The following is a 24147-nucleotide window of genomic DNA, read 5'->3' on the forward strand; positions in this document are numbered from 1 at the left end:
ACAGCGGTCTTTAGGAGACGTGAATAACAACTGGCGTCGCTGAAATCATCGGGGAATTTCGGTCACTTAGAGAGGACTGACTATGCGAGGATCAAGCATGGCTGATGGGAGATTGTCGGTCGTGGGTTCATGTGAGGATGGGGCATAGTTATAAGAGACTCCTGCGTGATCCTTGCTCTTTTGGGAGGACACCCCAACTTTCACAAGTAGTGCCAGGGGTTCATTAACCGCCATGAATGATCTGGATCTTGATTGTATGTCCCCGCTGGAAGATACCTCCCAACACCATGGAAGCCCAATGGGCTCAGAACTGTCCCAGAGGGAAAGAGTCACCTATTGAATCATCAGTACCTCTTACAACCTACCTTTGCAAGGGGTGGGGGTGTCCAGTGCTGGCCAGGCCCCACCCTATTAAATTTGGAAGATCTGGCGAGCTCCTACCTGAGGTTACACGGCTGCAGGGGTGGCTCACTGTCAGAGCTGAGCTTTGACCAAGTGCAGCCAACAGGGTCCCACAGATTCTGCAGCATGTGGCCCTGATTGGCCCTTTGTAACAAGCAAAAAATAAAGACTAGACTAGAACTCAAGCCACAAAGGTTGGCTCCAGATCCGAGCATCCCTAAAGTTCGGGTGGGCTTTGGGGTTTGAGCCCACCCCTAAAGTCTGTAAGCCTGAAAGAGTCTGCATGGTGCCTCTGGGAGTCTCCAGAGCAGAACTCTCCAGCCTGGCTCCCTGGTGGAGTCAGTCGGCGCGTATCCCAGGCTGACAGAGCAGGACTGTTCGAAAGCACCAAGTGAGTTAGGAGCGCACATCCGGCTGGCTTCTGAAAACCCCAAGTCCTGTCTGCAGTGACCTTAAACACCAGATCTCCCCCAGCGCCGCTCCACAGGGGTTCTCGGCAGCGCGCGCACTAGGGAGGCCAAAGCACTGGCGTCCCTCCCTACACTCCTGCCTCAGAAGGGCGAGACGCGGAGGTTAAAATGCCAGCATCTGGGCTATGCCAGTGCTCCTGCCTGCAGAGCTGCCCCACCCGGGATGGATTCTGCCTGCAACCTTGGAAGCAAGCCAAGAGCCCCCCAGCCAGCTCGGAGATCCAGCTGCTTCTCCTGGGAATCTACAAGCGGCAGCGTCTCCCGCCACATTACTTTATTGTCTCTCTTTTTTCCAAACTGTGCTTGTTTTTCTTCCAGCCAAACTCAGCCCCAGGAAATCGGAGAGGCCTCCTCCTCTGTGTCCCATTCCCTTAGCCGTGACTCTGCCTGTTTCTTCCCAGCTGTTTGCTTCTGGTTCTGGAGCTTGCTCTGCCCCGGGCTGAGACCGTAGGTCTGGCTGCCATGGATGTTTCAGAGCCTCAAGGGTCCGAACATTGCGCCGGCTGGGACAGCTAGAACACTTCCAGCCCCTGGCAGCGTGGGGGAACAGGCCAGGAGATGGCCTGTGTGCTGCGCAATAGGGACGCGTGTGGGAACAAATCGATTTTTATGGGGGGGAGATCGGCAGCTAGGCCCCAAGGGTTTGATTTCTGACTCTGCCACTGCTTCCCGGTGTGACCCTGGGTAAGTCACGGACCCTCTCAGGCCTCCATCTGTAAAATGGGGTGTTGTGGGTGAGCGTGTCTGTAAAGTGCTTTGAGATCGCCGGATGGAAGGTGTTATAGAAGGGCAAGGTGTTCTTATTACCTGCTGAGAAATCAAAGTCACTACCTTTCCCATTGGAATAGCCCCATAGCGCCCCTGTACCACAGCCGCAGAACTGCACCAGGTCCCATCTCCTGACTGGCATGGACGGAACGCTCCCCCACTCTCCATGGGGCCCTCCTTGTTGTCTCACTGCCCCCTTGGGAGAAGATGGCAGGACTTGCCTGGGGCCGGGGTGGACATTCCCTCCTTGCTCCGTCTGGGAGGTCAGCAGCAGCTTCGGCTCCATATGCCTGCGGGCTGTGCTGATCTCCAGGAAGATGAATGTCGTTGAGCATTCTCTCCTTTCTTGTTACGCAAGGGGCAGCGTGGTCCAGTGGGTAGGACACTGCTCTGGGCTTTATTCTGGGAGCTGCCAGTGATCTACTGTGGGACTTTCACAAGGGTCTCTGTGCCTCTTTCCTCTCCCATCCGGTGTCAGTTTAGCTATGATACCACAAGCTCTTTGCCGTAGAGACAGTCTCTCTGGCGTCTGCACAACGCTTCGCTCAATGGGGCTCTGAGGTACTGGTGTAATACCAGGAATAATCCTTTCTCCTGCCCTCCCTCCTTCCCTGTGTGTGTTTCTTTGCAAAATGTGACTTTAAAAGGAACTTGGCGAGGAGCCTTGGAGAGCAGAGATGCAGCACGAGCCGCTGCCTGGCTCGTCCACCACTGGAGCTGCACTCTGCATCCTGACTCTTGCTGTCACTGGCTGATCTCTGCCCTGGAAGCCGTGCAGAACATGCCCCTAAAAGGACGGTGCTTGCAGAGGCCAGGCCTGACTCAGTGCCTTTGGCAAGAGCAGGAGGGTGAGAGGCGCTCAGCAGCGCTGGGACTTGTTGGCTGTGTTTGGGTGACCCAGGATCCTGTTTACAGTAGCTGCCTGCATGATTTTAACCCTCCTGCGGAAGGCACGGGTCCCAGCCGCGGTGCTGTAGCATGGTTCTTCACACACTGTGGATCCACGCCTCTGCTTGCAGTCATGGTCCAAACGTAATCTTTTCTGCTGCAGCCCGGGGGCTATGCAGGTAGCATCGGGGCCCTCAGATATGCCAGATTGTATGGGAGCGATTGTCTCCTGAACGCCTCCCCTCCCCTTTGTATGGGAGCGATTGTCTCCTGAACGCCTCTCACCCCAGCCTTCATCACACAGAGAGTCCAAACAGCCAAAGCTGTTGACTTCAAGAGGCTTTGGATTAGACCCTTCCATGCACTCCCATTTCTGGGTTAAGTGCTTCCAAATGTCTCCATTAGAAGGGTGTTTAGAGAACAAATTCTGTTCTTGAGTTGTCACTACATAGAGTCTGTGGCCATATTAAAAGGTACAAGCCTTTGGCTATGTCTGTCTCCCTGCTTTGCACTCCTCATCTGAGGATCTCACATTGCTCTGCAGAAATTAAGCTCCACACCCAGCAGGTGAGGCAGATAAGGACAATGAATGCTGCCGTGCAGGCAGGGAAAGGGAGGTGCAGAGAGGTGATGTGACGTGCCAGCCCGGGCTAGTCACAAGGGTCAGTGGCAGGGCCTGGAGTAGAACCCAGGAGTCTTTATACCAAGTCAGAAAATGTATAAACACGGGGCCAGTCCTGAGGTCCTTACTCTGGCAAATTCCCATTGGAGCGCCTGCATATGGACCTCAGGATCTGGCCAAAAATGAGCAAATTCACTGCTACCAGACTCCTGTGGCAGGGGTTGGATTGGGTCACATCATTGCAATAACCTCCTCTCTGTCTCTCTCTGCCAGGTCTCCAGCCCTTCATTCCAGACTCAGAGGGGGACCTCCTCTTCCTGCTGGACAGCTCTGGCAGCGTCTCCTACTACGAGTTCTCTAGGGTCAAGGAGTTCATCAGGGGCCTCCTGCGACCCTTCACCTTTGGCCCCAGCGACGTCCAGACCAGCATCATCCACATTAGCACTGTGCCCACCATAGAGTTCCCCTTCGACCGGTACTTGTCCACCGGGGCGGTGCAACAGGCCATCCGGGACACGCAGCAGCTGATGGGGGACACCAACACGGGCAAAGCCCTCTCCTTCGCCAAGGAGAAGTTCTTCACGGATGAAGCTGGCGCCCGGGCGGACGTGCCCAAGGTGCTGGTGTGGGTGACGGACGGCTTCTCTACTGATGACATCTCCCAGCCCATGCAGCTGCTGAAGGACATGGAGGTCACGGTCTTCATCATCAGCACCGGGCGGGGGAACTACCTGGAGCTTTCAGCAGCTGCCAGCCAGCCTCCAGAGAAGCACTTGTACTTTGTGGATGTGGATGACCTGCCCATCATCACCAAGGAGCTGAGGGACGCCATCATAGGTACCATGCGCTGGCTCGCCTGGGGAGAGACGTTCCAGTTAGCGATGCCCCTTTGCAGGGGATGGGAGGGGGATGGGTGAATGCCAGCCAGTTCCTCGGTTTGGGGAAGCACCCTAGAGTTCAGGTATTTCTGCGAACCTTCTGTGGAGGTCTCTGGCCTGCAAAGCCAGGGCTGGGAATCTCCCAGCATTTCCTCCATGCCCTCTGGCGGGGAACGGGGGCACCACAAGAACGGCTCCTCCAGTCCCATAAAGAACGCAGAGGGGCCAAACCAGTGGTCCTCAAACTTTTCACGATCACACCCCCCCCCTTGCCCCTGTCCACACCCCACCCTAGGGGCCGGGAGTGGGGCTGCCGGGAAGGGGAGGGGACATGGACAGGGGTAAGGGGACCAAGGCTGGGGCCACACCGGGGGTGCAGGTCTGGGGCCAGGAGCCGGGGCCGCAGCGGGGCTGGGTGCTACTCCTTCCCTGCCATGCCCCCCCAAACATTCCTCTGCACCCCCGCCATGGGGATGCTCCCCACAGTTTGAGGACCACTGGGCTAAGCCCATTTTACTGAATCGCAGCATGTGGCCAGACCTTGCAGCGCTTCTGAGAATGCTCAGTTCAGGGGAGGGGCGAAAGTCGGGGTCAGCTGGTGTCCTACGCAGATGTGTGCTGAGGGAGATGTGCACTGCACCCCGGGTGGGCTCAGGAGCCGCAGAAGGTATTAGATCGGGGGCCTCCGTGTCTTAAAGCAGGAGCCTCTGCTGCCTGAGGTAACAGATCCAGCTCTGCTAGTCGAGGCTGTAACAGGCTCCTCAGCCTCGATGTGAGGTCCAGCCCCCACTAGCGCCACGCCGTGTGGGTTGCTGTGACAAAGGCCCCATTCTCAAAGGCATTTAGGTGCCTAACTGTTCAGCTAGGGGCTGAGGGGGATTTTCTAAAGCGCCTAAGCTGGCTAGGCACGAAACCAATGGGAGTTAGGGGCTTAACCTGCTTCTGGGCTCGTAGAAATCCTGCCAGGCGCAGGTCTGCGTCGTTAGGTGCCTAAATACCTTTGAAAATCTGGCTCCAGTGCTCCGCGTTTCTTCGGATGTGAAGATAAGAAGAAGGCCCCTGCCCTGAGGAGCTGGCAGGGTATGAATCCCCCTAGACACTCTGCATTGCCACTGTGTCAGGTAGATTGGCTTCCCCAACCGTTGCTAGCAGAGGTTGGGACCGTAGTGTGGGCTGGTGAGGAGACCTCCTATTGACCTAGGACAGCTGCGGCATTGATCTTGCTTGTCCAGGAGTGACCCCAGGCCTTGAGGAGGTTGGGGGTAGAGTGGGGACAAATTCTTGTCTTCCCTTTGGGGAAGATCCCACAAGGTCTTGCAGCGGTAATGTCCCCCTGCACGCTACAATGGAAACAAGCCAGGGTCTGTTCCCTTCTGCGGGCTGGGGGCAGTTAGCTGTGTTCGCGTTACAATGATTTGCTGGGTGGGGGAGAAGAGAAGGGAGCTCAGACACGAGTTGTCTGGATTCCTTTGAAACCCCCCAGATCTGGAAATGAATCATCACAGATGCAGGTCATTGGCTTCCCTGCTCATCAATCCAGGCAGGAAAATGCACCAGACCCAAGAACTTTTCTTCTGTCTCCACAGGTTAATGGTTACCCAGGGAACTCGGAGCAGAGCAGGAGGTTTAGCTGTAGAAAATAAAGAGTTAGGTGCCCAAATCCCTTTGAAACATAAGGGGAGATTGGTGCCTAATTCTCTGTGGCACCCTAGTAAATTCCAGCCAAAAAGATTACCAGGCTGCCCAGTAAGCCTGATGGAACAATTTGTTCTTTAGTATGTAAACACACCAGTCCAGGCTACATAGGTGGTGGTGTGGGCTCTTGAGTGGCATGTGTTAGTGCGAGCTAGGATTTTCCAAGTTGTATCCCAGCTCTGCCACTGATTCCCTCTGGGACACTGGGTAAGTCACTTAACTTCCCTCAGTTAGTTTCTCCCTCTGTAAGACAGGGATAACACCGGCTTGCCTTAGAAGATTACTTCGTTAATGTCCATCAAGTAGCCGGAAGCCATAAATCATGAAGTGACTCTGTAGAACTCAACAATAGGGCAGTAAATTGCCGTGGGTTCATTTGATTTCTAGATGGACGGCGAATGTTTTCCAAAAGTTTTAAACAAACATTTCAAAGACGTCAAGCGGTTCGAAGCTGTCCCATCCAAACAAAGGAGAATAATCGTAAGAACCCGCTGCATGCATAGAATACACCCAGTGCTGATAGAACTGTTGGCAGGGTCGACTCGCTTAGCGCTGACCCTGTGGAACAGAGCTAACCTAACATGGCTGCGTGTATCTGCGGCGGCTGGCATTCACCAAAGGATCAAGGTCTTGCCCTGCGGCCACCTGTCATGCTGCTCTCTTTAATAATCATTAAATATGGTTCCTAGCGGGATTCCAGGAAAATCGTGGCCAGACTAGGCAAGGTTAGCATGTTGGCAGCAAGCCTGTTTGTGGCAAGTGTGGCTGTGGAATTGGAGTGATTGGTAAGAGTGGAAGGCCAAAGGTGGGTTAGATTTTCATGGTCAGACTTGCCGAAGCAAAGCGAACGCCTTGTGCTCGTTTGCACGTCCTTACCTACGACTCTCGTCCTCCACGCGGCTCTTCAGTGCCATTCCTCGGGGTGTTGCCTGCCCTTGCGAAGCTGAGGCCTGGCCCAAGCCTCCTAGTATTCTAGGATTTCTTTGGGAAGCTGAGCAAGTTCCTTTGGCCCTGCGAGGCGTTCCAGTCGCTTTCCGGAGGCGGACTCTATTGGAAAGGGTATTTCCCTTCCCTGCGCGGCCCCTGCTAGGGGAGACTGGTTAGAGCTCGGTGTGGAGGAGCCAGTTAACCCTTTCCATGGTCTCCTATTGACACAGCAATTTTGTCACTAAAGAAAAGCCAATATTTAGAAAACCAAGGATGAAAAAGTCATACGTTATAACTATAAAAAAGAAAAGAAACCCAAACACATCTGCAGAGTAGCTGGGTGACAAGCCGGGGCTTCCCCCTCTCCTCCAGTTGGGGGGTCAGGGAGCATGTACTATGTATCTCGCAGCCGTGGCTGCAATGTGCGAGGTGCTGGACAAACCCCAGCTGGCAAATGAGCTGCAGCAGCCCAGAAGCCGGGGAGAGTCATCGCCAGCTCCTAGCACACACCAATCATAAGTCAGGCCCCTCCGGGATCTGGCGTGAAGATCACGAGATTGTCAGCAATAATACATGCTGTGTTCCTTTGCCTTCTGGATTGTGAGCATCTGGCTTGCACTCAGGCCAAGCTTTGCTCTGCATTGGTGAAGCCTAGACTCCTTGGTTTTTTAAATGAATCTAGGATTCCCCCCTATGCCAATGACTCCAGGAGCTGGGGCTTTAAGAAAAATACCAACTGCCTCAATAAAATGGTGGGAGTTGCCAAGAGCAGGCCCCGGTGCAGACCCCTTTGCCTTCCCTTCCCCATAGCTGTGGGTTCACAAAGCACATATGCCATGGGAAGGCAGCTGGCATGCAGTGCAGGGAGGCCGTTCCAAGCGAGCAGGCAGCATGGGAAAAGGCCTGGAGCTGCCATTATTATCCTCATTATCCTGTCCTCATCTCTTGAAACAAGATAGTAAGTTAAAAGGCCTTTTGTAGGTGCACAAATGAGCTTTGTAATGAAACTGGCCAGTTTCCTCCCTCCACCCCTGCCCAGGAGGGGGCTGGGTTTCATCCCCGCTCGTTGCTATACACCCGCAGTATGGACCTGGCTCCCATGCAGCACTTGCCTCAGGTGTGAACATGAGCATGGGAACAACCCACAAAAGGAGTAAATTGGAGGGGCCGCACCTCTTTTATGAGCTGCATTAGCCTTTATCTCCTCCTTGCTCCCTTCAGAAGCATCTCCTTCGCTTCTAAAGCTTTGCTCAGAGATCTAAGCAGGCAGCTAATAAACCAAAGCTGTCTGGTCTGGGAGTCATGCTGGAGTTTTAGATCCAAGCCAGTGCTGAGAGTGAGTGAGAGAAGGGGAATAGACTCGTGTTTGGGACATATGGGGGCTCCCCCCTGCTGGTTTCTAATCCTGCCTCTGTGGAAAAGTGACATCATCTCTCTCCCTCAGTTTCCCTCCGCATACAATGGGTATAATAATATCAACTGACCTGCGGTGAGGGGCGCTGGGAAGGTCGGTGAGTGTAAATGGCTTGACAGACTGTGCCAGGTTCTGATTCGGCTTGCTCTGGTGTCAATCGGGAGTAGCCCTGTTGAAGTCAGTGGAGCTGTGATGGTGTAAAACTCTTGTAAGTGAGAGGAGATTCAGGCTGGGCTAGGAGACTGACCAAGGCAACTGTCTCTCCCACAGTTACTTCATTCCACCCCCACCGCCCTGGCCTCCCCCAGTCTAGGGGGGCTGTTGGGCACCCCTTCTAAGCTGTCCGCTATCGCTTTAAATCCGCGGAGACAATCACTGGCATTCGCTTTCCTGCTTGAATTGACGGAACCTAAGTCTGTCACCCCCTCGTCAATGTGCCACTCTCCGCTGGCCAGCAGACAGCAAGTGTACAGGATGATCTCCATTCTGCCCTTCCACAGCGAAGATATAAAGGGCTAAAGGCTGTTGATCCTGCTCCTTTCACCAGGCCAAACCATCACAGCCTGCAACGGGCACCAGTGAAATACCCGCGACAGACAGCCAGACTCAGAGAAAATAAATCGGATCTTGGGGAAACGGCTGAGCAACGTAGCACAGGCGATGAGGCTGCTTCTTAGAGACAGTGGCATTGAAATACACTGGACCAGATGGACCAGGGTCCAATCTAGTATGGCAGTGCCTGGTTCCACAGTGTAACCTTTCTGACTTCCAGTGGGTTACTCTCTACGTACACCAGCGCAGGTGAGAAGAGTGGCCCACGATTAAGCTGCTAGTGTCCCCTGAAAATGCTAAGAAACACACACCTATTCTCAAGGTACTGTAGTTGGAGGAGAGAGTCTGGCTTTATTCTCCAAGGGACGGACCTGGATTGCAATCAAAGAATCCCTGGGGGGTGACGTGTGGGTCTCTCCCTGCTCATGTCTGATCGGTGGCTGTGCTCTGTAGAAACTGACATCACCCTTTGGCACCTTCTCCGCTGCAGGACCCTACATGCACAGTAGCAACAGAAACTGCAGCCGGCTCCAACACAGCCCCCGGGAGAGCAGCACGTCTGTGAGCTCCGCAGCCCACGGCGAAGGCTCCGTGTCAGGGACCCGGGCCCATTGTGTAGTCAGGGAACATGTTTTCCCAATCTGATAAAGAATAGCGCCCACCGGGCTCGGCAGATGTGAGGCCCTACCCTCGATGGGCAGAATTCAGTCTGTTCTAACCTGCGTTTGTTTGTGAAAATGGACGACGACTGGCCATTCTGTTTGAAATGAACCTTTGGGAGCCTGATCCTATTAGCACCTAGCGTTTTCCATCCCAGTGCCTCGGAACGGTTGGTAGATATCAATAGCCCAGATAGGAATACTGAGGCACAGAGCTGAAGGGATTTGTCCAAGGTCACAGCTGAGCCGGGGTGGAGGTGGTAATATAAGAACAATAATTAATGCCTAGCTCTTATGCAGCACTTTGGATCTCAAAGGGCTTTACAAAGGAGAGCGGTATTCTTATTCCCCATTTTGCAGATGGTGAAACCAAGACACAGAGTGGAGAAGTGGTTTGCCTGAGGTCATCCCGCAAGCCAGCAGCAGAGCTGGGAACTGGATCCAGGTCTCCTGGGTCCCGACCCAGGCGATTGCACAGAGAAGAACGATATTTCCTTTGCAGATGAAGAAAGGAGGTTTCCTGCCACCTTAGTCTTGGGCTCACTGAGAATCAAGAAATTTCCAACAAGCTCATGGCTGTGAAAAGTGCTCGTCTGTGTCCATCCTTCATGAGCCACAAAGACGCAATGAGTGAGAGTCCGATCACTAACGGCGGGTGGTCGGGGGTGCAGTAATCATTGGTGATTGGAAAGCTTCAGCTGGGATCAATGCCTAGGGAATAACATCCTGCAAGCCTAACGTTAGTTTTAAATCAGAAATCCATAGGGTGCTGAATCAAACAAGCCACGTGCCCAGCTCTCTGTGGCTTATTGGCTTTGCTTGGTGGCCACGGCAGTTCCAGCGAGGCAGCAGGGCACAGTGCTGTAAGCAAGCTACAGGCCAGATCCCCAGCTGATGTAAAACAGGTTAATTCCATGGACGGAGCGATGTTAGTTTGCACCCCCCGATTCTCACACAACACCCCTGGGGGGCTCTGTCTCAGAGATGATTCATTTCCAGCCCAAGTGCATTTGGCCTTTGACAGGATAAATGTTCTTTCCAGCACCTCAATCTCAGTCTCTGAGGTTTGAACTGAGCTGGTCCTTTGTGCCCTTAGGAATCGCACTGCATGGAGTGGCAGGATCGGGAGCAGCTCCCAGGGCTTCAGGGAGTTCTTACAATGCACGATGGGAACCAGGGAGGAGGGGGCGTTGAATGCTGCTGGCTGGTGAAGGGGGAAAGCGAGGGCATGGCAGATGTGGAATGTTCCTGCCCAGCTGGGCAAGCCCATAAACAGCTCAAAGGAAAAACTGAAGCTGCTTTCTGGTTACCAGGGAGCTGGCCTGGAACTCCAGCAGTTTAAAGGAGGAAGGCTGGGTTTCTGGTTCCCGGGCAGGCTGAGATCTGGGTGATGTTCCTAGCTCTGTTGTGGATTTGCTGTGTGCTCTTTGGGAAGTCAGGTCTGTGCTCAGTGCCTTAGTTTCCCCACCTGTGCTTGTTGGACAGTGATATGTGTAAAGCATTTTGAGCTCAAGGTGGAAGGGGAGGATGCAGTAGGACAGCCTACTGGTCCAAGCCCCAGGCAAAGGCTTCCCCTCTGCCAGTGGCTGGCATCACGGGCTCATGGCTGAACTGAGTTTTCCCAGCTCCTCCCTTTCCCACTCAGGCAGGAAGCTGTGTGGTTTGGAGCCAGTAAAGCAAAAGGGAGTCTCTTATCAGACAAAAAGAAAAGGAGTACTTGTGGCACTTTAGAGACTAACCAATTTATTTGAGCATGAGCTTTCGTGAGCTACAGCTCACTTCATTTTGCATTAGTAATTACATTTCAGAGTAACACGGCTGTTACTCTGAAATCTTATCAGACGGTGGCCTGCTGCTTCCAGTCATCTGCACTGTCAGCAGCCCATCAGCAGTGCACTGGGCAGGCCCACGGGCCAATACAGTGAGAGGTGGGCTTGTTTCTCTAATAAGGCTCAAGGCCTTGGGAATGCCGGCTGGGAGCCCTGCCAGTCCCAGGCAATGTCCTGCTCCCCCTTGCAGGAGCAACAGAAGAGCCATAGTCGGGTTCCAACCTCTCCAGCTTGTGCACACAGATGGCTCTGCAGGGAAGGAAACGCAGCAGAGGAAGAGGCTCGAGCAAGGAAGAAAAGGCTTTTTGGGGGGCATGTTGAAGGCAAGGGGGTGCTGAGGCCCTGGGAATGGTGAGAGCTGCAGAGGAGAAGGCCCTTGCGCCAGAGGTGTTGAGTTGAGATGCCAAGGGCTGCAGAGAAGGGCTTGGCAATGGTACCAAGGGAGGTGGCAAAGGATGTGGCCAGAGGGAATCAGTGGTGGCAGGGGACAATGGGGGCTCCACTGTTTTGCCAGCCCTGGAGATAGCCGCCTCTGGGACAGAATGGGGGAAAGGAGTGGACAGGGCAAGGGGCGGGGAACTCTGCAGCACGGGGTGCCACAACACAATGGAGCATCTGTGGAGCACTGGGATGGGTGACCTCAGCCGGGATGAATGCAGGGGACTCAGCAAATGCCAAACAACCCCCTAACTCTCCCCCGCCTCCCTTCCACAGCAGCAGGGCTGGGGCATGGAGTCTCCTGGGGAGAATGGCCTCTTCTTCCGTGCTGGCTGACCCTGGGCACTTCAGAGGAGCTGGTGCTTTGACTTGGCTCCTTGGGAGGCAGGGGATTGACCTCTGGAGGGTGGACCCACGTGGGACTAAAAGTCAGAGCTCGTGGGTTCTGTTCCCAGCTCTGTCGCTGTCTCTGTGTGAGTTCGGGCGAGGCTTTCCTGGCCGGAAGTCCGTGGGAGCAGAGGGCAGGATAACCAGACCATTCACCTCGCTAGGCCTCAGTTCCCCACTCTGGTGATATGGGGACAGTAGCACTGCCTGCCTCTCAGGTGGTGCATCCCCCCTGTCCCCGGCGTGAGCTAAGGAGAGTTTCCCCCCAAGGGAAGCGGTTGCCCCGCGCTTGCAGCAGGCTGCGCCCATGTGCAGGCCCCCATTCCCGTGTTAGGCGGGGAACGCACACTGTGCAAACGCAGTCGGCTTCCCCGTGAACATCCCAGCAGGGCCGGGGTTGCCACGGCAGGCCGGGGAAGTGCCCCCCCCCCCCGAGGCGTTAGCATACAGAGATGACTGCTGCATGCCAGTTACTGCAGGGCTGGGCTGGGCTGGATCTCCGGCCTCGGGGTCGGAGGTTCCAGCCCAGTTCCGCCTGGCAGCCATACCAGCCCAGGACTGTCGGGGGCCAGGGTGAGAGGAGCGTGGGGTGGGGATGGGGGCGGTTCTCAGCACAGCCCCAGTGAGGCAGGTGTCTCCATCCCAACAGCTTGCCCTCCATGCAGTCCTTGCGGCGGTGGGGGGGGGGTATGACTGATGCGGAGGGACATGGTGGCAGGGCGGGCGGTGGTGGAGCTGCCCTGTCCTGTCCCAGCTGAAGCTGCTCTCTCCAGCTCTGAGCAGCGTGTGCTGCTGAACGAGGGCTCTTTGGAGCTGAGGGCCTGGTACTATTCAGTGGGCATCTGGTGTAGAGCGGCCACCCGCCACAGACAGACACAGCTGTGCGGTTCTGAGCCCTGTGCCAGCTTTTTGGGGGGTGGTTTCCACCGCCATCTGGTGGGCGTAGGAGAGAGATGCACTTGCTCTTTACAAGCGCCGCCCTGGTACTCTATGGATGATAACGGATACAAGGGGGTGTCACTTGGAAGTGACGAAAATGATCCACTCTCCCCTGCTTCTGTTTACACTTGCTTCATGGCTTTGAGGCAAAGGCCAGAGGCATTTTTGTGGCTCCAGAATCTTTAATAAAAAAAAAAAAACAAAGGGACTGGTTCATGGCAGCCCAGCTCCAACCTGTTGTGCGGTGTTGCTATGAGCTGCTAACCAGCTGCCCTGTTCCACCCCAGAAGTGGCTGCATTGCAACTAAGTGTGATCTGAGCTGTGTGTAGAGTTATTTCTAATGTGTTTAGAGCTCCTAGCATGAGAGGCGAACCCCAGCTACCTGGGCAATGCGAAATGCTCACCTGCATTTTCTGTGCTTAACGAAGCTGCTGCTGCCGATGTGATGGGAGGGAGTTGTTTGCACAGGCACGGAGAATCAGTGGGACTTCTCTGATCCTCCAGTAACTTCTTATGCTGTTTCTCTCCCAGATGTTATCCGAGCCAAGCGGCTCCGCGCCATGGAGATCACCTCCAGCAGCTTCCGTCTGACGTGGCCTAGGCTCCTCTCCAGCGACACTGGCTACTACGTGGTGGAGTACGCCCCTACGGACGACCCGAGGAGAAAGCTAGTGAAGCAAGTATCCGGGGATCACACTGGCCTCTTCCTGAGCGATCTCTCGCCAGACACCACCTACGAGGTCGTGCTCATTCCAGAGTCCAACGAGCACTATATCCCTCCACAAACCACCAGGGTCACCACGCTGGAAGGTAAGACGATGAGCCCCATGGTGCTCGGTGCCATATGGACACGTAACGCAGACAGTCCCTGGCCCAGACCTTAGAGCCGAGGCATGAGGAGAGTGAGTATGGGTTTGAGAGAGACCCTCTAGCTCGGCCACGAGGTGTGGGCGTGATGCAGGAATCAATCCATGGAATTCTTTGGCCTGGGTTACGCAGGAGGTCAGATTACATGGCCACACAGTGAGTCCCTCTGGCCTTAAAATCTCTGCAGATTCTAAGGGGAAAACGGGGTGGGTCACCCCAACTGCCTGATTCTGTTCACTCCTCGCTGTGGGAGACAGGAGCCTGGGCTAGATGGACCATTGGTCTTACCCAGTATGGCCGTTCTCATGAATATAGAGAAAAAAACAGCAGAGTTTAGTTGGAAACTGGAAGTCTCGGCTTTCCCCTGGCTTACCCAGTGCTGATCGGTGGATGCCATCGGGGTAAAGGGAAGCAAAGCACAAGCAGGTGGAAAGAGCTCCGTAGACCTGCACTCCCTGTCTCGCTATCCCCGTGTGATAACCCAGGCGTGTATAACACCACGCACCGAGGGGGCGGTCGTTGTCAGCTGGGAAGGAACCCGGGACCGCTGGGTCTAAAACCATGAGCCACTCCCCCCTGAGCTGAAAGACCCAGGTGTCTGAGCTGAGGCAGGAGCAAGCATCCCATCCTCTACTGGTGACCACTAGCGGGTGACGAGGAGTCGGTGACCACTAGAGGGTGACATTGTGAGCAGAAGCTGGACCCGTTTGAGGGAGAAGTGCAGAAAACTAGTACCCATTGGCAGCCTTTTGATTGAGAGCAGGATTGGGCTGTGTCGACGTGTCTGACTGGGGACGAGTTGCTTCTGCCTCCATGATGGCCAAGAGGCTCCCAGCTTATTTATGCTGCTCCGGCTGGAGTTCGCTCTACTGCCATGAATCACACCAACACTTGTCTTCCTTTCCCTCCTTCCCACAGAGGAAATCAGCCCAACTCGGGTTCTCATCTCGGAGTCCAAGCCACACAGCTTCCGCGTCAGCTGGGCTCCCACGCCAGAAAGCGTGGGGAGCTACCAGGTCCTGTATGGGCCGCTGCCTGGCAATTCGGCTAAGCTGCTGGAAGTGGACGGGGCGCACAACAGCACGGTAGTGGAGAACCTGGCCCCCAACACCACCTACTTGGTGACAGTGGCAGCCATCTATAAATCGGGGAAAGAGAAAGCCCTGTCGGCCAAAGCTTGCACACAGGAAGGTGAGTGAGCGGGGCCTTCTGCCGACAGGACACAGCAGTCCCAGGTGTGATATAACACTGCGTGGCCTGGGGTTCCTCCAGAATGTGACCACCTCTTTGGCCAGACCAGGCACTGCGGGGGAAGCCCTTCTCCCTCTGTTTTGTGTCTCACAGCCCCCTCACCTTTGCAAGCAAAGCCAACGCCCCACAGCAAGGGAATGCTGCGCCTCAGGGAAAGGACTCCAGCAATTGAGCTGGTCAGCCAAGCCACCTAGCAGGGCCAGGGGTAGAAAGTGGCCAGGGGGACGATGCAGCTTTCAGGGAACAGAGCATGCATATCATAGAAACGTGACAGAGCGTAGGACTGATGAAAATTCGACAGTAGGTGTGCAAGAGGTCTCCAACGGAGTCTGTCCTCCTGAGCCACCTGGAGCATCACAAGCAGAGGTGGCTGGGAGGATGCTGGAGTCCCCAGGGACGGAAAGTCAGTGCTGTTGTCCTCTCCTTCCTCGTGGCCTGTCTCTTGGCGTGTCGGAGGGGTGGAGGTCATAAGCTCCCCTCGGGCACATGGCCAAAACTCCGCCAGTGTGGTTGGTGTAACTGGGGTGGAAGCTCATTAACAAGGGTCATGTGTCAGGGGCTCCCATGAAGTGAAGTCTCTGGAGCTTAGCTTGGCAGAGCAGGCGAGATCCGGCTTGATTTAGTCAGAAGGATTCTGGAGTGAGCAATGGCGGAGATGGGAGGTGAGTTGGGGCATGGGGGTATCACAGCCCGGTTACCACGGGCAGATGTCAGTGTCAGCAGAGACGCTGAGGACTCCACGAGCCCTGGAGATGGAACTATCCCCTCCTGCCTGGAGCAGGCCCCTCCAGGGCACGGGGAGCCATGCAGAGAGAGTCCGGCGACTGCCCAGGCTGTCCCTGCTCTGCGGATAAACAGGGGCCTGTGGCCTGCAGAGCTGTCAACCCCGCCCTCTTCCCAGCGCCAGTCACTAATGGGGGAAAATGGGCCCCAGAAGGAGGGATGACCCCAAATGACTGGGCCCCTCTAATCTGCTCTTCTCTCCATCCCCCGGCTAGAGAGCTCCAAGGTGAGACACCTGCGCTTCGAGGACATGGGCCCCAACACCCTGAAGGCCTCCTGGGACTCGGCCGATGGGCCAGTCCTCGGTTACCGGGTGAGGTGCCGGCGGCAGACGGGCCCCTCATCGCTCCTCAGCGTCTCGCCGCAGATCCACAGTGTGCTCCTGACGGACCTGGCCTCGGGCACTGCCAACAAAGTGTGTGTGAAGCCCATGTACAGGAACCAGCCGGGGAAGGGGCTATGCCGCATGGTGCACATGCAGCATGGTGAGTCGGGGACAGGAGCCTGCCTGGAGAGGGCAATGCACTAGTGCCTTCGTGCAAGGGGCGGGGGCTGTGAGCCAGTGCCCACCCATGCCCAGTGGCCCTGGCTGCTCTTACAGGACAGTGTGTATTGGGTACAGCCAGAGGCACGGGGCAGGACCGAAGTGGCCTGATTTACAGAGGTGCCCAGCACCTGCAGTCCTCATTGACTTCCGTGAGCACTGTAGATACTCAGCACCTGTGAAAATCAGACCCAGGGGGCTGGGTTGGCAGGATTCTGGTTTGTAACATGCAGTAGAGGGACCTGGGACCTAGACAGATTTCTTTTAAATCCTCTGTGTTTTTAAACTGACCCTGTCCAAGAAGCGCTGTTGTCTGGGAGGTTGATTTGCTCTGGTTCCTTGACTGAGGAGCCCTGTTTTAACGGCGCATCGGGGTTCTCCGAGTGCTGAGACGGTGGTGGAGAGTTTCAAAAGTAACGAGTGATTTTGGGTGTCATGCTTGAGACACCTGTAGCTTAGCTTGGTTTTCCCAAGGCGAGTGCTCAGTGCAGTCTGGAAGTTTGGGCTTCTTTGAGGGGTCTCGAGTTCGTCACGTAAAAATGGAGGTACCCACACCAGAGGCTGCTGATGCTTTGATACTGAAATCCTCTTTCAGTTCTTAGAGGGCCCGATCCAGAGCCCTTTGAAATCAATGGGATCTTTCCACCCACTTCAGTGAGCATTGGATCAGGCTCTAATTGCCATGACGCTGCTCTTGTGCTGGGGGCTGGTATACCGATCTATCACCCCACAATCAAGGCATCCCCGGGCTGTGATGCATCCAGCTGTTCACACATTTCTAATAAGAGGGCTTCTCCAAGTGGCTGTGGCTTGTCTACATGACCCTGTTCTTCGGCCTAGGGGTGTGAATTGCAGCTTTGCAGGCAGGAGGAAATGTGCCAACTGCAAATGGCTCCCTGCAAAAAAGTAGCTGGGGTTAGCAGGAGAGGAGCAGAGCACCTGGGTGCTGGAACTGCAGCGTGTAAATCTCACTGGTGGTGTCCAGTGCTGCTTTGACATCACCCATCTGCCTATCGTCCCCTGTCTTGAAGAAGTTCGGGGAGGGGAGTCCCATGCATTGGGGACAGGGTGGAAGAAAGTGCAGGGACCTCTTTATGGGAGGAGCAGGTGGGTTTGCTGGCATGGCTGCACCAGGGGGAAGGTGAGATAAGGGACCAAAGCAGAGCTGCAGGGAGGGGCTGAGTTGAGAAGGGCTTGGAAGGTGAAAACTACAAGACTGGAACTTGACGTGGTGAAATGGGGGAGCGGGAGGCAGCAGGGGGATTCAGAGAGGGGGCGATATCGTCAGAGTGACGGTAAAAGAAGAGGATCTGAGTGTGGATGGACCGGGGAGGGGGCGTGTTGGGGAAGAGGTTGCGGTAGTCGAGAGAGGGGAGGGGACAGGCTGGGAGAAGAGTTTTCCTGTGTGGAGAGAGAGGAAAGGTCAGAGCTTGGACACTGCCTGGCTAGGCAAGGCCAGGGAGAGGGTGACCAGACAGCAAGGGTGAAAAATTGGAACACAGGGTGGGGGGTAATAGGCGCCTATATAAGACAAAGCCCCAACTGTCAGGACTGTCCCTATAAAATCGGAACATCTGGGCACCCTAGGCCAGGGGGAGGGTGGAGTTGAGATATTTCCGCCCCCGCCCGGCCCTGTAAAGACCGGAGCCATGGTGGAGCTATGTCTCGGGTAGGGGGGTGAGCTCTCTGAGATTTCCCCGGAGGGTCAGACGGGCAGAGCTGACCATTTGTCCTTTGGCCCTTTTCCAGCGACAGCCACACAAGGATACAAGCACAGACGGAGAGCGCGAGGGACACTGGACTGAGCTGTTCCCCTACAGAGCGAGGGGAAAGGATTGGACAAGGGTGAATGGGGGGGAACCTCACAGATCAGCTCCCATCCTGCATTACCCCTGGAGGTGTGTGGTTCCCCCTAGCTGTTGTCAAGCCCACAGGCTCCTGAGACTGTAAAGTGCGACCCCCAGCTTATCACATTGCTTGGCTGGCTGGAGCAAGCAGATGGGCTGATGGATCCCAGCCATGCAATGGGTGCAGGTTAAAAATTGTACTAGCCTCTGTGTTACCCTTTCGTATGTTCCTACACCTGAAAAATTAGCGACGGAAAGACAAAGTGGGAAATCTGAACCGTCGTTTGCTTCCTGTTTTTTATTCATTTTCTGTCTTGTTTTGGTTTTTGCGGAGTATAAGTGGCCTTGCACTGATCACAAGTGGCTGGGAGCCAAATTGGTCCCTGGTGTATAACTCCACTGAAGCTGTTGGAGTTAGAGCAGGGGTGAATTGTGCCCAGTGAGATCAGAGGGTTTGGGAGGCAGATCTAGGTCTTGTGACAGGGAATAGGGTAGGACCGCAAAGAATAGATTCACCTAATGAATAGCACCTTCCATCCAAACATGATGTTCAGCGAGCATCCCAATGGTGCTCCGGTCATCCGTCCCTGAAATGCAGCCACCTCTCATGTGGAAGGGACAGAGCCTTTAAAGGAGCTTAGAATATGCAGGGACGATCCAGCTAGAAGGATCATTTGGGGAGAGGAGAGAAGAGGAGATGTGAGACCCCATCTGGAGTTTGGCCAGGACACAGTGGTTAACTCCCTGACTCTTCTAAAGCACCCTGGGTTATTTAATAACCACAACGAGTCCAGACCTTGATTTATGTCTGTCTCTGAAGACTGGCAGTCTTTGCGTGATTAACTCCCAGGAATGGAGCAGCAGGGTTGTTTCAGGTCAAGGTTGACATGCATTGGCAGAACTGTGTGAAGGAAGCACGTATAGGGCTTGCCCCATCAACACGGCTTCAGTCTCTCACTTCCATGGATATTAAATCCCCCCCCCCCCCCCGCATCTGCTCAGAAATGAAGGGATTTCAGGAAATCCTGCTCTCCCGTCCCGTCCCCCCCCCCCAACCAAAACAGGTACCAGATTATACCCTTTTCTGCCTTCTGCTGGGATCAGAAGCAGCATGTCATGGGCACAGAAAGGCCAGCTGAGGTGGCTGTTTCTCTCACTCACTCACACACACACACACACCCCCGCCCCCCACCAGCCACATAGTTGATCCTAGTTTGGCCCAGCAGGTGGAAGATCCAGGACGACCTGGGAGATTAATTTACTCTCACACCCCTAGACGTGTCCCGTTTGAATGAGTTTGAGTCCCATCAGCACGGCCATATAGGGGAAGCTCGCACTGCCGCTTCCTGTTCGTGGTCTCCAGGAACCTTTCCCCATCACTATATTCACATCAAAAACTTTTTCAGATAGCTGCTGCCCTGCCTCAAATCCTGCGCTGCATGTAAAAGGAGATTGCTGTGGGAGGAACACCGCTTAGCTGTTTTCTCACCCTCCAGGTTTAGTCCTGCTGCCTTTTCGGGATGGGAAGGTGTGTAGGGGGAAGTGAGGCTGCTGATCATTTTAATACCTAGCGAAAATGCCATTTTGGATGTGCAGTTCCACCCACCGGGGCGTAGGGTGTGAAGGAGATGTACATATTTCTCTGTGCCCAAGGGCGCAGCGCCAACGTGCATGCATTCCCCTAGAAACGCTTGCGCTGTTCGGTCTTCATTGCTTATTTAACATGCATGTGAAGCATTTTAATAGCTGTCCTGTATGTCTGGGAAGCCATGTGATAGATCCTGCAAGCCCTTCAGGGTCCTGATTCTGCACCTTCGGAGTCAGTGGGAGTTTTGCCATTGACTTGATTGGACCTGATGTGTTGAACTCCAACTGGGTGGCTTACATGGGGCAGAGACCTTGGGCGGGCCCTTTGCACAGAGGCGACTGACTTCAGCAGGGGAGCTTACAGGGCCTGTGTTCTCCTTTGGCAGGTGCGTGTGTCATTGACTAACATTGAGGTTACACTTGCATCAAGGGGAAGATACAGCCTCCCGAATCTTTTATGCAGTAAAATGTAAAAGCATCTTGTTCATTCTTGCTGTAAGACGGAGATCATTTAATTTTGTGCAACTCCCCGGCATAACTTACTATGCGTTAACATTGCCTTCCCTCTATTGTAACGCGTTCTTTTGAAGACAGTAAATTAAATATACAAGATCTATTCAGTTGGACTGATTCTTTCCTGCTGGCTTACAAGGTGGCAAATAGATTAAAGGTAACTTTTTCTCCGATAAGGGGGATGTGTGGAAAACCTGGTATTCATTTTAATTATAAGTGACTCAATATAATTGTTCGCATACACCTTCATGGTAGGTAGCTGTGACAAGAACTTATGATGGAAATACTCAAAATCTGCAGTTCTAGGGAGACCCTCTTTCTATACACTGATTAAGGTATGTATTGGACTGAATAAAAAGTAATATTAAAATACGTCTGCCAGATATGCAATGTAACCAAGCTAATGTTGCTGTAAAATCCTCAGCTGCTGTAAATCAAAATAACATCAATGGAGTTACACTGATTTACACCAGCTGAGAATCTGGCTCCTTAATTTTGCCATTTGTCTGATCTGTGTGTGTTTTATATTCCCAAGTTGAATGTTTCAGTAACCGGATTTTTGGCACGGTACACACATACCACAAGGATGGGCGTGTTAGAAATACCTAGATAAGATTTACAATAATGTTGACTGTTTCTGTCAATGCCACAAAGGTGGGAGATAGAGCAACTTTCTACCGTCGTCCTGTGTAATGTCTTTGGATGTATTTAACTCCTGTGCCGTACCCTGTGTACACTTTGGGGTCCTTCCACCTTTCTCTGAAGCATCTGGTGCTGGCCAGTGTTGCAGACTGCACCAGCTGGGACAACTGGTGGGATCTGCTACAGGAACCCCTATGTTTTTGTGGGGTGCTTCCCCAGCCTCCTCTTGTTGAGGCCTCCTGGTTCTTCAGAACATTGCCTGCCAGTCATGTGCTGTTCCACCTGGAAAGGGAGTGAAACCTTCCAGTTTAGTTCACTTGTTATCAGAACATAAGAATGGCCATACTGGGTCAGACCAAAGGTCCATCTAGCCCAGAATCTCATCTTCCGACAGTGGCCAGTGCCAGGTGCCCCAGAAGGAATGAACAGAACAGGGAATCATCAAGTGATCCATCCCCTGTCACCCATTCCCAGCTTCTGGCAAACAGAGGCTAGGGACACCATCCCTGCCCATCCTGGCTAATAGCCATTAATAGACCTATCCTTCATGGATGTATCTAGTTCTTTTTTGAACCGTGTTATAGTCTTGGCCTTCACAACATCCTCTGGCAAAGAGTTCCATACGTTGACTGTGCGTTGTGTGAATACTTCCTTTTGTTTGTTTGAAACCTGCTGCCTATTAATTTCATTGGGTGCCCCCTAATTCTTGTGTTATGAGAAGGAGTAAATAACACTTCCTTATTTACTTTCTCCACACCAGTCATGATTTGATAGATCTCTATCATATCCCCCCCCTTAGTCATCTCTTTTCCAAGCTGAAACATCGCAGTCTACCTAGGGATATGTTCTTAGCTGTTCTCCGCAGGAAAAGCCAGTGTATTTGGCCCCAGCTCTAGAGTTTAACTCTGGTGGTTTTGTTTTCTTAACTCACAACAAACCCTGCTGCTCTGGGGTGAATTCTTCTTGCAGCTTTTCCTTGTAACATCCCAGGCTCAAGCATACTTCAAAGGGAAGCTGCGCTCTGGCTTATGTGCTTGAGCAATTGTCTCCAAGCAGCAGGGAGGTCCCGCTTGCTCAGAGGTTTACTGAAGCAGGTACTCAGCTGGCATCCATCAGCATTGTTCTATTGACTTTAATGGAGCTACAGTGCCTTCCCCCATTTATTGAAAGAAGGGGTGGGGTAAGGGACTGCAGGAGGGAGGGTTTGTTGTCATTGGTCAGGAGAAGAAAATAGTTCTGTGGGGTATAAAAGCTGGACCAGTTCCCACAGGCCAGGGGGAAGTGTTCAGCCTGCCAGGAAAGTGCTCTGACAATGTGTGGGATGAAAGGCTCCCAAGAGCAATGGCATTTGTTCAGGGCTCCTCTTTCCCCTTTGTACTTTCTCCTGTAGCACCGTGAGTCCCTACCATACGCAGCTGCTGAAGCCAATGCTTCTGCATGCTCTGATGGGGGAGCGGCCGGCTGTGCTACAGCCAAAGCGGGACAGATGGCTTCTTTCCAGCATTCTGCCATGAAGGATGTTATTAAATCCCAGCCTTTAAAATCTTCAGAGGAACCAGACTGGCAGGTAAGAAACATTTGCAGATGACCTGAAAATGAGAGCGCTGCCTAACTTACTGGCCTCTGCCTTTGGGGAGCTTTCTCTCCTTCATCACCCCCAAACTGCACGACTGGGGGGAGCATTGCCTTCAAATGAACCGAGGACCAATCCCATGCAAATGCAGCATCTGCATAGGAAAACTAGAAGAGAAAATTGATAACAGCTCATCTCCTAAAGCCTGGGAGGAGAGCCTGAGGGTCAGCTGAAGATGTGAGAAGAGAATCTTCTTTATTTCAACGCACATTACAACAGCATTTTCCCTAGGAGTAAATATGGCACACTTTGTGACGCTGCATGTAAATTTATAATCCACAACCACTTGCCTGAAAAAGGCCCACCCATCCCTCTTCTGATGCCACAGGTTTTATGTACAAAGCAGAAAGGACACCACTTGATTTCCCCCCCGCACTCCTCCCCCCAGGTCATGTATTCAGTTTCCAGTGTGGGTAGGAAGAAAATTTTGGTTTTGAGTTCTGGCTTGGATTTGGAACAGACAGGGCAAAATTCTCTGAGTGAATGCAGCTGCTGGAGATGTAAAGCCAATGCAGACGATGGGTCACTATTGCTGGTCATTTGTGACCATAACCGCACATTAGGTGGTTTAGTGCAATACATAAATGTTGCATATATTCTCTTTTCCAAAGAATTGTATGTTGGATGGGATTGCAAAGGTGTCAAAAGGACTTAAGCACCCATATTCCATGGAAATTCAATGGGAGTGGAATACCGTAGACCCATACACTCTTTTAAAAATCCCAGTGGTTGTCACTTGGGCTGTTTGCTGCCTCATTTCATTCATCTTTCAAGAATCAGCAAAATCCAGACCCTTGGAATATTGGCTATTCATGAGGTAGAATCTGCAATATTTTATTAATCATCCACGTTTCTCATTTATACAGAATTTCTACAAAACAGTCATCCCACAAGAGAACAATGATCACTTGAAAGGGAAGAACAGGTTTACAAGCTAGTGAGATGAGAGAGAACCACTTTCAAACCAAGATGTAATGAGCCACATTTTCAAAACACAGATAACTAAAGTTAAGCTCCGAAATCCCTAGTTAGGCACCTAGACTGGCCTACTCTTTCTAACCCATGTGTACTATGGAGAATACCCTAACAATGATCATTTTCTCGTGCTACCAAAACGTAGGGTGAAATCCTGGCTTCACTGAAGTCCTGGGTGAGTTTTGCCACTCACTTCACTGGGGCCAAGATTTCACCCATCTCTTAAGTCAGAAAATCTTACATATGTACAGTATGAATCCCTATAGCTTAAATTCTAGGCGACAAATCCATCGCCCAACCAAGTGGCAATAATCCCTAGGCCCTATATAGTCCTCTTTATCCAGATCTCAAAGCACTTTACAAAGGAGGGTAAGTATTGTGGGGGAAGGGCTAGCTCAGTGGTTTGAGCATTGGCCTGCTAAACCCAGGGTTGTGAGTTCAATCCTTGAGGGGGCCCATTTAGGGATCTGGGGCAGAAATTAGGGATTGGCCCTGCTTTGAGCAGGGGGTTGAACTAGATGACCTCCTGAGGTCCCTTCCAACTCTGATATTCTATGATTCTATCATTACCCACATTTGACAAATAAGGAAACTGAGGTTCAGACAGGCAAAATGACATACCCATGCTCACGCAGC

At 53.2% G+C, this 24147-nt stretch overlaps 1 protein-coding gene across 1 annotated transcript in view; it reads left to right on the top strand.

The window, feature by feature from the left end:
• VWA1 (von Willebrand factor A domain containing 1) overlaps nt 1-20364 on the top strand; it is a 29989-nt gene extending 9625 nt beyond the window's left edge. Inside the window, exons 2-6 of the mRNA XM_084652072.1 lie at nt 3424-3987; nt 13401-13679; nt 14655-14927; nt 15986-16255; nt 18064-20364. Coding sequence (XP_084508198.1) covers nt 3424-3987; nt 13401-13679; nt 14655-14927; nt 15986-16255; nt 18064-18119 — 1442 coding nt within the window. The 3' untranslated portion in view covers nt 18120-20364. The remainder of the gene's footprint in view (nt 1-3423; nt 3988-13400; nt 13680-14654; nt 14928-15985; nt 16256-18063) is intronic.
• The last annotated feature ends 3783 nt before the right edge of the window (nt 20365-24147 follow it).

The sequence above is a fragment of the Lepidochelys olivacea genome, assembly GCF_965140295.1.
Source record: "Lepidochelys olivacea isolate rLepOli2 genome assembly, chromosome: 18".
NCBI lineage: Eukaryota > Metazoa > Chordata > Testudines > Cheloniidae > Lepidochelys > Lepidochelys olivacea.